The following is a 15,245-nucleotide window of genomic DNA, read 5'->3' as shown; positions in this document are numbered from 1 at the left end:
AATTTATGATGCATATTGCAACCCATCCAGGCAACCCCATCCAGTGGAATTCACTCTGTCCTATCCAAAATGAAAAAGGGCAGGCTTGATTCCCTAAAGCCATGGAGTAAAAATGCCTACTGCAGCCAGGGGATGACCTGCAGTATAGAAAATGAGTATGTGGGGGAATTTTCCCAATAGAATCTGTGGTGTCCAAGTAGCAGTATAACCATCCTGAAGGGCCAATACCAAGGAGAAAAATAGGGAGATTGGGAGCTCACCCAGGGGAGGGAGGATACAAAGTAAATGGAAGCTTGGAAGATAAGGGCAGGTGTGGTTTTTTGGGGGCAAACCTCATGATGAAACATCACTGAGAAGGTGGAAAGAGTTCTATTTTTCCACTCTCCAGTTGATCACCCATTCCTTGGGGACAAGCCAAGTCTCCTAGTTGGAAAGCACTGATTGAAGGTTAAGGGACTTCCCAAGGGAACATTTCTGTTTTATATCACTTTCCAAATCTCTCTGACATTTCATTACTTCTGGTTTGCTTTATATGTGTGTTTGTGTATATATACAAACATGCTTATGCGTATGCCTGTCTATGTCTAGCTTTCCATATTTCTTTGAATGCTTCATATTTCTAATTTTTATAGCATCACAGTATTTGATTTATAATTAATATGCCATACATACTTTATTCATCCAGCATTCAGTCATTGAATACATATAAATTTCCATTTTTTCTGTTATGAGTAGAGGGGCAATAAATATTTGTGTACAAATAAGTCTTTTTTATGCTGTTTTTGTAAGCAGGTAGGTAGCACAGTAGATAGAGCACTGGACTTGGAGTAAGAAGACTTGAATTCAAATATGGTCCCAGAAACTTACCAGCTATGTGACACTGCGCAAGTCAATTGATCTCTGTTTGCCTGAATTTCCTCATCTATAAAATGAGGCTAATAATAGCACCTGTCTCCCAGCATTACTGTGAAGTTAAAATGAGATATTTTCAAAATACTTTGCAAATCTTTTTTTAAAACCCTTAACTTCCGTGTATTGGCTCCTAGGTGGAAGAGTAGTAAGGGTGGGCAATGGGAGTCAAGTGACTTGCCCAGGGTCACATAGCTGGGAAGTGTCTGAGGCTGGATTTGAACATAGGACCTCCCATCTCTAGGCCTGACTCTCAATCTACTGAGCTACCTAGCTGCCCCTGCTTTGCAAATCTTAAAGTGCTATATAAATACTAATGACTTTTTTATTGGGGGCAGGGGAGTGGATAAAGTCTTAGCATTAAAATCCTGGGTCAAAAAACAGTTATCAGTTTTGTGATTCATTACTTCTTTTTTAAAACCCTTACCTTCTGTCTTAGAATCAATACTAATTATTGATTCCAAGGCAGAAGGAGGGAGAGAATTTCAGACCTTCCAGTGAACCTGCCCTGAGTTTGGAGACGGAGCTTAGGTGAGGAAGAGCAAGGAGGCCAGTGTCATTGGATCAAAGGGTACATGGAGGGGAAGGAAGTGGAAGAAGACTGCAAAGGTAAGAAGGAGCCAGGTTTGAAGGGCTTCAAAGCCAGGGGCAGCTAGGTGGCATAGTAGATAGAGTGCCAGATCTAGAGATGGGAGGTCCTAGGTTCAAATGTGGCCTCCGACAATTCCTAGCTATGTGACCCTGTCACTTAAGTCACTTAACCCCCATTGTCTAGCCCTTATTGCTCCTTTACCTTAGAATTAAGACTTATTATTGATAATAAGGGCTATTTAAAAATTAAATTAAAAACACTCAAGCAGAGGATTTTATATTTGATCCAGGAAGTAATAGGGAGACACATAGAGAGTTTATTGAGAAAGTGGGGTACCATGGTCAAGCCATTTAGAAAGATCACTTTGCTAGCTATACAGAAGAAAGGCCAGACTGAAGAAAGATCTGAGATGGAGAAACCATCCAGAAACTTATTGAAATAGTCCAGCCAATAGGAGTCTGCACCAGGGTGGTAGCAGAGTCAAAGGTGAGACTATACAAGAGATGTTACAAAGTAAAATCGACAAGCCTATGGTTTTTCAAACAAGGCAAGGTTCAAAGGGTGGGTGGGAGAGTAGGAGGCAAGAACGTTTTGAGAAGGGAAGAAAAGGTTATGGAACATGGAATTGGTTAGGGATTTATTAGTATGAGAAGACTGCCTTGCCATAGTGAGGGCTCAGTTTAGGTTAGATAACATAGTTAGGGGCAGCTAGGTGGTGCAGTAGATAGAGCTCTGGCCTTGGAGTCAGGGACACCGAGTTCAAATCCAGCCTCAGACACTACCTGTGTGGCACTGGGCCATTCATTTAATCCTGTTTACCTCAGTTTTCTAATCTGTTAAATGAGCCAAGAAAACCCCAAAGGGGAGTCATGAAGAATCTGAAACAGCAGCAGCAACACAGAGTTGTATTGGAACTAGGTAGCTTCTGAATGTTGTAATTTATTTTTTGGCTATCTTTGTTACTCTATCTTAAGATTTCCTTGATTTGCATTTCTTTTATAATCATTCTAGAATCAATGATGTCTGTCAGTGTGGTAGTGTAGCATCTTTATTCAGAGGTTTCAGAAGTAGCATAGTAGAGTAGAAATAGCATTAAACTTGAAGTCATAAGATTTGGACTTGGATTATGACTTGGAGTCATAAGATTTTGGGGCAGCACAGTGGATAGAATGCCTGTCCTGGTGTCTGGAAGACTCATCTCCCTGAGTTCAAATCTTGCCTCAGATACTGACTAGCTATATGATCCTGGGCAAGTCACTTAACCCTGTTTGTCCCGGTTTCCTCAATAGCAAACTACTTTAGTATCTTTGTCAAGAAAACCCCAAATAGAGTCACAAAAAGGTGGGTACAATTGAACAACAATAACATAAGAGTTGGGTTTGATTCCCAACCAGAATGATGATGGCTGAACTCTTCAGCCTTAGTTTTCTCACCTGTAAAATGTGAATACTATTTGACTCATAAGAAGGTTATTTTAAAAAAAAAAGCCCTTTGTATAAAGCACTATAAGTGTGAGCTATGAAATGTATTTTTCTTTCACTTTACCCTTTTTACTTAATAGCCTACATTTAAGTAGTGCCTTAAAAGTTAACAAAAAGCTTTAAATATACTATTTAACTTGATCCTCGCCACAGCCCTGTGACATTTTAGAAAGGTAAGGCTAAAAGAAGATCATATAGCTTACGTGAGTGTCTGAGGGACAGGATTCCAATATTGACCCTAACTGCAGTGCTCTATTCATATCCCAACACTTAGCTACTTAGCATGCACACTTGTTAAACATTTTTCATGATTTTATTTCAGAAGCCATATTCTTCAAAATACTTAACTTCCATAGCTTCACTTTTAGACCTGCTCAAAAAAACTTCCAGCATACTGAACTCACAATGGATAAGAGACTCAGTGAGCAATCTGATGAAACTCAAAGCATTCTGAGTGAAATGATAGCATAGCCCAAATGTGATTCTGACTTTCATCATTTAGCATTAGAATTAGGAAAACAACATAAAATTTCCTTATTTGGGGCCTACCAGGGCTACTTTTCTGATAATGATTTTCTAAAATGTTTACTAAAGATGGGGAGTATTTGATTAAGGCAAGTATTTGCCTGCATCATAGAAGACCTTAACATGGTCATGCGAGTAACATTTTATCAACAAGAGATTTATATTGACATCTTCCAAGGAAAGGCCCCTTGTCTTTTGTGTTTTCATTAACTAAGATTCCTAGGAAATTTGATGAGCTATTATCTCATACTTTCTTTACTATTGCCATACTTTTCTCTTGGAGTGGGTGAAACTCTTAAATGTCCTGTGTCTGGTGCATTATTTCAGCAGATGGCTTTCAAAAGAGCATCAGAACCAAACTTTAAAATGCTGGCAATAAAATAGAAATTAAAAAACCCAACCCATTTATACCCAGAAAGAGGTAGTCAAAATAACCTACTTTTAAAGAATGTATTTTCCCAAGTATTGATGGCTATTTTATGATTACTCTCTAATGGAGGTAGCCCCAAGCAAGCACATGAGATTTTTACTAATAGGGTTACTACAATTCCTCAGAACAGGCCATTTTCCTTATTAATGCCTAGAACCTAGTAGAACTCCATTATACTTTAAGATTCTAGACATTTATATCTTTTTATATACATATATATATATAACATATAGAATGTAAAATTACATTTATATGTATTATACATTGTTTACATTTTACACATTATATATTTATAGGTAATATTTATGTGCTTATATATTTGTATATATTATTATATTTATAGATATTATTTATATTTTATGTACTTATAGATGTATATAGATATTATTTTTCTATTTCTAGATATTACTTATATGCTTTATGTACTTATTGACATTATGTTTATTGCTTATATGTTTATAGTTATTATTTTTGCATATTTATATTATATGTTATTTCTACTTTATGATAGAAAAGTTTGATTTTTCTAGGTACACACACTTAAAACTAAGCAGGAATGGGGAATTAGAAGAAATGGAAGAATTTTAATTTCCTTTAAAAGTAGGATTTTTCCCTCAAAGAAAAATGAGACCTTTATGACTTCCATTAGGGAACATGCATTTTATACGGAAATAAGTCTGATGGTGCTGTCTTTCCTATATGTCTATCTTTATCAGTCTCATGAAAATTGCATAAATAATTAGAATAAAATCACCGCTCATTATTCAATTTTGTAGAACATATTAAGAGGAAATTTTTTTAAAGACCATGGAGAAAAATTTTGTTCATGGCAAAAGCAAGGCCATTTTTTAAAAATTTTACTATCACTGCCACTAGCTTTCACCATAGAAACATATGGTGGAAAATAGAAGCATCTATAGAAAAAAGTGAAATGAAATATGACTTTCTCTTCCTTTTCAGGTTGATCATCCCAATACAGAAGAGTGTTCCTTAAAAACAAAACAACAAAAAAAAACACAAAGAAACAAAGTAACAAAGAAGCTGAACTACAAAAGGGCTTTCTTTCATGGAGAAAGCAGAGGAACTACAAACCAGAAAGGATTTGGAAGTTTTTTATCCAGAAAGAGCCACCAAAAACATCTTTGTGGAACAAGACCACTTGTACTCACAAAAAGAATAAAATACACACACACACACACACACACACACACACACACACACACAGAAAAGCCCACTTGCCCTTTGGGATGAAATTTTTACCAACTGTCTTTCCATAAAAGACAATAAAAGGACAAAAAAAAAAATTTGTTTTCCAGACTGAAAGAGTGTGGTGCAAAATATGGAGACCACAGTGGCAGAAATTCAAATAGAGAGTAAGGATGAGAAAGAATCAGTAGAGATAAGTCCTCAGGCTGAGGAACAGGTTGAAAAAGCATCCATGATTTGTTTTAAAAGAAGAAAGAAATCAGTCAAAGCTTTGAAGTCAAAGAATTGTTCTGAAAGAGACCACCCGGCAGCCCATCATCCAGGTCCATGCGGTACAAAGGATCACACAGAAGTCGAAGCTTCAGATCAGTTTCAGTCAGCAGGGGGGACCTGGGCATCAATCCGACGCCTCCTCACTCGACAGAAAAGGTCAAAATCTTCAAAGAAACAAGTCTCCTTAGATGCTAAAGCAGAGCCTATAGAAAACACTGATGACACCAAACCTGTTAAGAAAAAGACTCGCTCCAGAATTAAAATCCCCTGCTTAAAACTCTCAAGACGTAAGAAAAAATGTAGCCATTCCCAAATTACTGAAGAATCTGAATGCAATCTGAAAGTAAAGGAAGTTACAGACAGCTTAGATACAAGGATTCTGACTGCTCAGGATGATACAGCAGTAAAGGATAAATTAATTACAGACATAAGTGGAGGTAGTGCCCAGGGAGACAATATAATTGTGCCCCAGGTTAGCAACATCAGCCCTTCTGGGGAGAATGTGGCTTCCCTAGAACTTGAAGCTGATAATGAACCTAGCGTCATTCACACTGCAGCATTAATCCTTGAAAAGACGGAAGAGAAACAGGTTGTAAACCTTCATCAAGAAAGCATCCCTGAGGCTTCAGAAGTGGGACCCCAGCTCCCTGAGGAGACAACAGAGATCCATGGTGCTGTGGCACCTGATGAAATCCCTCCAGAGATACCTGCAACCCCTGAGACACAGATCAGGGAAGAAACATCGAACAGTGTCATAGAACAGGAACCAAAAGAGAAAGAACATGAAAATGGAGAAAGTGTTTTAGAAAAGAATGAGTCAAAAGACACCATAGTATGCTTCAGCAAATCAGATTTCAAAGAAAATGCAATGGGCCCAAAGATGCCCCAATTCGAAGAAAGCAAAAGAATGGAGCCAATTGCTATTATTGTAACAGACACCGAAGTCAGTGAATTTGATGTAAAGAAATCAAAAAATGTCCCTAAAAAATTCTTCATGTCAGTTGAAAATCAGCAAAGTGAGCCATTTTCTAATGCTATGTCATCCACAGGGGTTAATGATTTTGAGGGCAGAACTTCTGAGCAGTATGAGCAGCTTTTAATGGAAACTGCTTCCTCGCTTGTCAAGAATGCTATCCAGTTGTCTATAGAACAACTGGTGAATGAAATGGATTCTGATGATAACAAAAGAAATAATCTTATATAAAAGACCAGAATTTCAGCACATATTTACTTTTCATGGAAACCTAATGAAGAATTATTTTACATGTTATGATACCTTTAATTCAGACGACGCATTATGGATAAATTCCCAGTCTCCAAAACTCAACAGTACCTACTCCTGTCAAGCTGAGATGAGAATCTGACCCAGAAATGTACTATATTGCTCCTTAATGTTCTTTTATGACAGAACCTTGTTTCATAAAGTAATTTAGTTGTGCACATACATTAAGCTTACATTTGGTTTCAAAGACTTTTTTTTTTACAATTCAATTTTGTTGTTATAATTGTGAATAAGGTGAGCTAGTTTTGTAGATGCGTGAATTATTGTGATTGTGTAGCTAGCCAATGGTCTTACTGCAGAATCATGTGACGTATTGCATTTTCTTAATTTCAGTGGCATACATGTATGCTCACAAAATACATATTTTAATTAAGAAGAAACAGTTTTCTATTCTTGATCATCTAAGCTATTGGAAAAAATTGCATAAAATGCCTTCAAATAGCTTGGCAGCTGTAAACGCTTACCTTAACCTCTCCTTTTTTTCCTATAATCAATGCCCTTGTTCCTCCTTTTCTAAAAGAGGCATCCTTGATGGGAGGAATAGGGAGAATAGTGAAGCATCTTTACTTATTACATCATCACACCTCCTTAGGTCCTAGTCCTAAGTGACGATGAAACCTATTCCTTTGAGAAGTCACTCTGGAATTGGCCACTATGAGAAAGCCTTGTAAAGGGATACTAAGTTGAAAGAAAATGAGCTCCAAAGCTTAAAACCCTCTGAAGGGCTCAGCCATTTTCATTTTGGGAAAATGTCAGTCAAATTGGGCCAAAACACCAAGTTACTTATTATCTCCTTTGTTAAGATATCTGTGTTGTTTCCAGAAAATCATGGCAAACGGTTCTGGTGGTTGCAGAAATAATTTTTGCTTAAACAAGTCAGCAGCTTCATGAGAGAGAAAGATGGATAAAGCATTTTCCATATCCTATTCAGAGAACAAGAGCTTTTTTATCCTTCTTTCCAAATATAGTTATACTGACTATGGAAAAAGATCTGTATGACAAATTAAAAGGAAGTTGGCATTTTTGTTTTTTTTCTTAAAGAAGAGAAAGAAAATAGATACATTACCTTTTGTCAGTGGTAAGATTTAAACCAAATAATTGATATGATTGGCATCTTGAAAGGAGTGCTGAGCCGCTATTATTCAGGTATAATTTAGGAGAGAGGCCTTGTTAATTGCATTTTATTCTGTTGTGAAGAAGGGGAGAGAAGAGAAGCTCATGGTTTCTGCTCTTATCAGTGATTGCTTTCCTAGCTCAGAGGGAATAATTGTGCTGCCTCAGTGTCTAACCAGAACAAATACCCACAATGTTTCATAATACTCTACCTCATAGTTCTGTATTTGGGTCCCAGAGCTTGATTTTGGCAAGCTTCAAATAGGGTGTTCCTGAAGGTAATTAAAAGCTTTGACTGGATTTGTAAGGTATCTACTTTATAGAAAATTTCATGTCAGAAAGGAAAAAGTCATCTAGACAATTAGAAATTAGTACTTGGTTGTGTGAATTCTCGTATTTTAAGGGTCATATACTTATGAAATCTCTTTTTGTTCCACTTCCTATACACAGTCAGAACAGAGAAAATTCTTTACTCTTAAATGGGAAAATTAAACCAATTGATAGGCATGACAAGCAAGAATTTTAATTCTAATATAAAAGGGCAAAGTTGCCCCCCCCAGATTTATGTGCCCTTTGTTGTCTCCAAATATGGAAAAAATATTAGCATTTTCTCATGCAAATATGTCATTTACAGTTGTCTTCAGGGCTTATTTTTTATTTATAAAACCCTTACCTTCTGTCTTAGAATCAATACTAAGTACTGGTTCCAAGGCAGAAGAGTGACAAGGGTTAGGCAGTTGGGGGCAAGTGACTTGGCCAAGGTCAGACAGCTAGGAAGTGCCTGAAGTCACATTTGAACCTGGAACCTTCCATCTCTGGGCCTGGCTTTCTATCCACTGAGCCACCTATCTGCCCCCAGAGTATACTTTCAGAGAACATGAGGAAAGACCCTAAAGTCAGATTCTTAAAAACTGTATAGATTTTACTTTTTTAAAAAATCACTTTGGTCATTTATCTTGATTACAGTATCTTTAATTCACTCTATGTGGTGCTAACAGATTTGGATGTTTTTTATAACTACCAGCAAATACTGTGCCATATTTATGAAGTAAAGAATTTTAAAACCCTTATGTACATCCTTATGTACTTTGTTTCCTGAAGGATTCAGTATTCATTTATTGCAAATGCCTTTGTGCCAGTGGACTTATTTTAATTTTAAATAACTATTCAAAGAATATCAAAGATAGAGCTTTTACTAACCACTGAAAATGTTTTGAAAGGAGTGCCATACCATTAAGCAAGAAATTTACAGTATAAATTTTGTATTTGTATTGTACCAATATCATATGAAGATATTATCCACTAAATGCAGAAAATGACTTTTTAACTAGCTCTATCAATTGTTATTCGTTTTTCACCAGTTTAATATCAGTAATTAGCATATTACATTGGATTGCTTTTACGAGATATATCTTTGGTTGCTTACATACTAAATTCGTTCTTCCATTATCCTGTTGTTAAGGGATTATCTAATTAAATGAAATAGTACTCCAGTCAGAAAAATTAGTCCAAATGTAGATTGATTGATTCTATTCAGTTACAGGCTTATGGCTTGACATGTCTTCTAATGAGTTGTCTAAATCATTTTATTATGCTGGAATTTAGGGGATATCAGTTGGGGTTTAGAAATCTTTATGTCAAAGATTTCCTTCGGTAATCAAGATTGTTTTAAAACTAAAAGAAATGTGAAGTTTTCTTTATTCTAATCCTAATTCATTTGTTAATATCACAGAAATAACCAACCAATAGATAATGTAAGGAGAAAATGTTTATTTTCATACAATTACTGATTTGCAAATGCCATTCTTCAAATATGCATCCTTGGGCTAGGATTCTGAGTTTCACTTTGATCTGAAAATTTGGTTAGCCACAGTGGTTTATCATTGGTTCGTTTTTTTAAAAAAAATTCTGTCCCTGCTCTTGCATTGAGAGCATCAGTTATCAGGTTTGGTCTTGGTTACAGTGTCATGAATATCAAAATTCCCCTCTGTTTTATGCACATTATTCACTTAGCATTTTCTCAAAGCTCTTTACAAGGTATAAAAATAGTACGCAGTAACATTTAAGTAAAGGTGACAAGAAACAAAAGAACCTTCAAACAGAAAGTGTTCTCTGGCACCACCACCCCCTCTTCAAAGAATAACAAGCATATGGCAGAAATTTATGCCTGTGTATATAGATATGGACTAGAGAGCTACACACACATTATCTTTTGAGGTGATCATTGCAACACTGATCACCAAGTTATGTCAACTATGTTATAATTAAGTCTATTTAATAGGGTCATGGGATTTTTCCAATTAGTCAACATATGTTCCTGGTAAACAGGATTATTGTCTAGTCTGGGCTACTGAGTCCAACATAGTGTTAATCTTAAACAGTTTACTTTAATTTTTTTTCCCTATTGGCTCTTTCTTAACAATTCAGGACTCATTACCATTATAAATCAGTTAACATCTGATTTTACCAGAAACCAAAGTAGAATACTGACCGTTACAATATTTCATTATCTTTAGGATTCCCTGGTTTCAGATACCCAATTTCATAAGGATTATCTATAGTTTTATCTGATGCTGAATGTATTTTTTTTTTTTTTTTGGTTAAAGAAACCCTCTAAGACAGGGAAACAGGGACTCTTAACCTGCAGCTTCTGAACATTAAAAAAAATATATATTTTGACAAATAAGGTCAATAGAGTTGATTTGCTTTATAATCCTATGTATTTTCTTTTATGCATTTAAAGACATTATTCTGAGAAGGGAGTGAGGGTCCATAGTTTTTAATTGACTGCTAAAGGAATCCATATTATGAAAAAGGTTAATAATCTCCTTAGAGAATCTTAAGTTTCATTTTGTAGTGATATTCTAATTTACTGTGTAATTTGGGTTTTGAAGGCTGCTTTGAGTGTATACTTTTTTTTGTTTGCATTTCCATTTCAAGGGTTTTCAATTAATTTTTAAAAACCACCTGATCACATTAAAAAAATTTTGTGAGGGCAGCTGGTAGCTCAGTGGAGTGAGAGTCAGGCCTAGAGACAGGAGGTCCTAGGTTCAAACCCGGCCTCAGCCACTTCCCAGCTGTGTGACCCTGGGCAAGTCACTTGACCCCCATTGCCCACCCTTACCACTCTTCCACCTATGAGACAATACACCGAAGTACAAGGGTTTAAAAAAAAACAACAAAAAAAAACATTTTGTGAGACTGAGACTGAGCTCCTCATCCCCCACTTGGTAGACCTGACTTATGACTCTAATAGATAACTTAAACTTTCAAGGAACCCCTTTGAGGTTCAATTATGATTCTGCCATATTACAACAAAAAACCTAGGACTACTCCATTTTGGAGCAAATTCTGGGCACACCTTGATTTGATTTCCAGACTTTGAACCTCACTTTTTCTTTAAAGTTTTTTAGAACTTTAAGAAAGAGGATTGTATATAAAACTATAAATCTCTATTCCATACTGCTTTATATTTTTAAAGTATGTAAAAAAATTCAACATGTTACTTTCAAAGTTGTCCTACTTGTCTATGTTCCTTCTGAATATTCCTCTTTTCTATGAATTTTTAAAAATATATATTTCTATAACCCCCTTTTATTGGCATCCCAATTGGTAGCCTTTCTCTGTTCCCCAAATCCTTCCCAATTAAAAATAGGGGAAGAAAAAAAACTTTGTAACAAATCTATATAGTCAAGCAAAACAATTCCACACAGCAGGTATGTCCAAAAATATGTCTCTATGCCCTGAGACTATTACCCTTTTCTTAGGCGGTAGAGGAGATATACTTTATCATAGATCCTGTGGTTTTTGTGTCATTGCTTTGATCAGAGATCTTAAATTTTTCAGAGTTGTTTTTTTCTTTTTCAATGTTATTATACAAATTATTCTCCTGGTTCTGATCACTTCACTTTGCATCAGTTCACATATGTTTGCAAGATCCTCTGAAATTATCTTTCATCATTTCTTAAGCTTTTAAAAAATATAATTTAATCTGATTACATTCATATATAGTTTGTTCATCCATTCCCGTGTTGATAGATCTTCCCTTAATTACCAATTCTTTCCAGTTAAAGTTTATTTTAACTATTTCTTCCCTGGTGTTAACCTCTCTCTTAAATCTACCCTTTCTTTTCCTCATTAGTTCCCTTTTTTAACTTAATATATTTTATGTGGGTGTGTGAGAGACAGAGAGAGAGTGAACTTTTGTCTGGTTCAAATAAGAGTGAAATTCATTGCTACCCGCTCATTCCACCCCTTCCTCCATGTTTGTATATTCTTTTTGTGCCCCCTCAATTAGGAGATAAAACAAGTTCTAACGATTTCTTCTTTCTTTGTACATTATTCTTTCGACTCTCTTTTCCTTTCTAAAACCACCAGAACAAAATCTATCTATCCCCTGGGTCCTCTGGTGGTCTTAACTCACTCAACACCTTTCAAGGACATTCAAGATCTGAAAGAACACTTGCTTATTCTTCCCCATTATATTGGCCTTTCCAGGCTTTTCTTGGTTTATTGTTAGCATTTCAAAATTCTTACTCAGCTCTGGTATCATGAGGAATACTTAGAAGTCCTCTACTCCATTAAAAATCAATTTTCCCCTACAGGATTATACATAGTTTCATAACATGTTACACTTGATTAGAAGTCTTTTTCCTTTACTTTTTGAAATACTGTGCTTTAAGATATCTTCTCACTTATAATAGAAGTTGCTAGGACCTATGTGATCATCACTTTGGTACTTTGGTATCTGAATGTTTTCTTTATGGTTACTTGCCATGTTTTGTCTTTGACATGGGAGTTCTGGATTTTGCCTCTGAAATTCCTATGTATTTTGAATTTAGGATATTATTTTCTTTCAGTAGGTAATTGGTGGATTTTCATTTTCTATCTCTCAACTTTGCCATCTGGTTCTAACAGATTAAGAAATTTTCATTTATGATTTCTTGAAATATAGTGTACAGATTGTTGTAAACGGTTTTTAAGAAGTCTGATGATTCTTAAAATAGCTATCCTTGATCTGTTTTCCAAGTCAATTGCTTTTGATGGTGAATAGCTTACATTTTCCTATTTTTCCAATGGCATTATTTTGTCCTAATATTTCTTATTTCATAATATTCTTGATTTCTTGTAGTCTATTCAAATTTTCAAGAATATGCTATTTGAGTAAGATTTATCACTTTCTGTTCTACATTATTTATTCTCCTTCCAATTCTTTCCTCCAGAACTTTGATCTCTTGCCTCATTTCTTCTGGGTATTCATTTAGTCTTTGTTCAAGACAGATTTTTTTTTTTTTTTTTTGTCCTTTGAATCTCTGCTTGCGATTGTTGTAATTTTCTTTTTCCAGGTTGGATATTTGACTATCTCTGGACCTATAACAATTCATAGTGGTCAGTGTTTTCTCATGTTTACTCATATCTTCAGCCTTAGGTCCTAAACTGGGGCTTTGTGCCAGGGCCAGGCTGTGTACCCCATTGTACTTCTGGGTGGGGCATTTGACCTTTTGATCTTGACCTGAGTCACTACAGCTCCTAAACTGAACTCCACCTCCCAAGATGTGTCTATGCTAAGACATTTAGTGGATTTTTAGGCCCCCTCCTGGATTTTTGAGATTTCAATGTGCTGAATCATAGGGCCATTCTATAGAAAGACTATAGATGATATAGAGGGCTATGGCCCTCAAAGTCCCTGGGCCAATCTGACTGTATTCCAGGGAGACCCCTGAATATTTCTTGCAGGAGAGCCCTCTACTCTTGCTGTCTCTGGGTATAGAGCCTTGCAGGCTGTTGGTTTCTCTGGTCTGTCCTTGGATGTGCTGGGAAGGCTATTTCTTGCTTGCCTATGGTACAGGCTCTTTTTACAGGGCCCCTTTCTCATTGCCTATGGACTTCTGGCTGACTTTTTAATTCTGGGGTGGATTCAGTCACTTATTGTAGTTTCTCAGTGGATTTCTTGATCATTATTCAGTCTGGTGCTATCTTTAAGTTTTTGCTGAAATAGTTAAGTAGGAGCTGGAATACCTGCATTTGTTCAAGCAAGCCATCTTGGCCTGTCTTTGACTATTCACTTTTATAAATGAAACTATTTCATAGAGAAGTTCTCATGTAGTAACTGAAATTTTTCTAAGAAGCAGCAGAGAGCACTGGTCTTGGAGTCAGAAGCCCTAGATTCAAGTCTCTACCAGATTAGATGTTGGACAAATCTTTGTCTCTCTGCACCATTGTTTATTCATTTAGAAAATATGGAGGGATTGGAATAGGTAGCCTCTAAGATCCTTTCCAACTCTAAAGGGCTATGAGCCTATGGCAGGGGTCTTTAACCTCAGTTAAGATTGATTTTGTGGTGTCCATGAACTTGGAAGAGAAAAAAATCTTTATTTTCACGAACCTTTGGTTTTCTTTATTATCCTATGTATTTTATTTTATATGTTTAAAAACATTATTCTGAGGAGTCCACAGACTTCACAATAATGCCACAGGGGTCTATGATACACACAAAAGTTTAAGAACCCCTGTTGTATGCCTACAATTCTACTATCAATTGGAAGTATTATTAAGTGTAATTAATTCTGCACTGACCTAGCCAGAACTAAGTAAATCTGAAAGTATAAAGAGCTTTTAAACAGCTCCATGATGTATTCATTTTGAATTTGTGAACAGGTGCAGGAACAAAATTCAATGCTACATATATTTAAAGTAGTACTTTGTCTTGAAAATGTTAAGTAGAAGAGATATTACAAAAGTTCAAGTTGCATTTGTGATTCTCATTAAAATGGCTACAGAGTTATATTTCTGTAGAACAGATATCAAGAAATTGTGAAGGAAAAAAAGATGTCTTAAACTGAATTAATATGTATAAATTACTAATACAGATTAAATATGCTCTAACGAGTCCATGTTGTCTTTTGTAGAATGTGTCTGGTCTATCTCTTATATGTGAAACATGAATACATTATGTTTCTTTCCTACGCACAGAAGGCTCATTAAACTACTAAACATAGCTTAGCTAGAAAACCTCATCTTTCCTTTAGGCTTTTGATTGGACAAAAAAACAAAAGAGGCCATTCACTGCATTACATCACAGTCCCTTCTTATTGCTACATATGCTTTATTTAAAGTAAGTATACCTCTGGTAAAGGATAGCAACACTTTAAAAACCCGGAGGAGACACTGGTGAATTTCACATGCCACTGGGCAGCTGGAGGACAATTAGGACTTTGATGGAACCAATTCCAGCTGGATTCCAGTTGTTGATTTTGAAAAGAGGCTCCATTTGCTTTCCTTAATGCTGTACCATTTTTTTTTAAACCCTTAACTGTTGTGTATTGGTTCCAAGACAGAAAAGTGGTAAGGATGGGCAATGGGGGTCAAGTGACTTGCCCAGGGTCACACAGCTGGGAAGTGTCTGAGGCTGGATTTGAACCTAGAACCTCCCGT

General features: G+C 35.9%; 2 protein-coding genes across 2 annotated transcripts in view; both read left to right on the top strand.

Moving 5' to 3' along the window:
• The window catches only part of MTHFD1 (methylenetetrahydrofolate dehydrogenase, cyclohydrolase and formyltetrahydrofolate synthetase 1), an 86,876-nt gene extending 81,753 nt beyond the window's left edge, over window positions 1-5,123 (top strand). The window contains exon 28 of the mRNA XM_044664855.1: window positions 4,898-5,123. The gene's annotated coding sequence lies outside the window, so the exon portion shown is untranslated. The remainder of the gene's footprint in view (window positions 1-4,897) is intronic.
• A 26-nt stretch (window positions 5,124-5,149) lies between these two features.
• On the top strand, window positions 5,150-6,848 carry AKAP5 (A-kinase anchoring protein 5). The gene has a single exon (XM_044664853.1). The coding sequence runs from the start codon at window positions 5,277-5,279 to the stop codon at window positions 6,618-6,620; it is 1,344 nt and encodes a 447-aa protein (XP_044520788.1). The 5' UTR covers window positions 5,150-5,276; the 3' UTR covers window positions 6,621-6,848.
• Window positions 6,849-15,245: the final 8,397 nt, after the last annotated feature.

The sequence above is a fragment of the Gracilinanus agilis genome, chromosome 2 (assembly GCF_016433145.1).
Source record: "Gracilinanus agilis isolate LMUSP501 chromosome 2, AgileGrace, whole genome shotgun sequence".
Classification (NCBI taxonomy): domain Eukaryota; kingdom Metazoa; phylum Chordata; class Mammalia; order Didelphimorphia; family Didelphidae; genus Gracilinanus; species Gracilinanus agilis.
Note: the sequence above shows the minus strand (reverse complement) of the source record. Positions and strands in the feature narration are given on the sequence as shown.

What these genes read in the sequence shown, in the direction of transcription:
- AKAP5 (XM_044664853.1), top strand. Translation starts at nt 5,277, where the DNA reads ATGGAGACCACAGTGGCAGAAATTCAAATAGAGAGTAAGGATGAGAAA.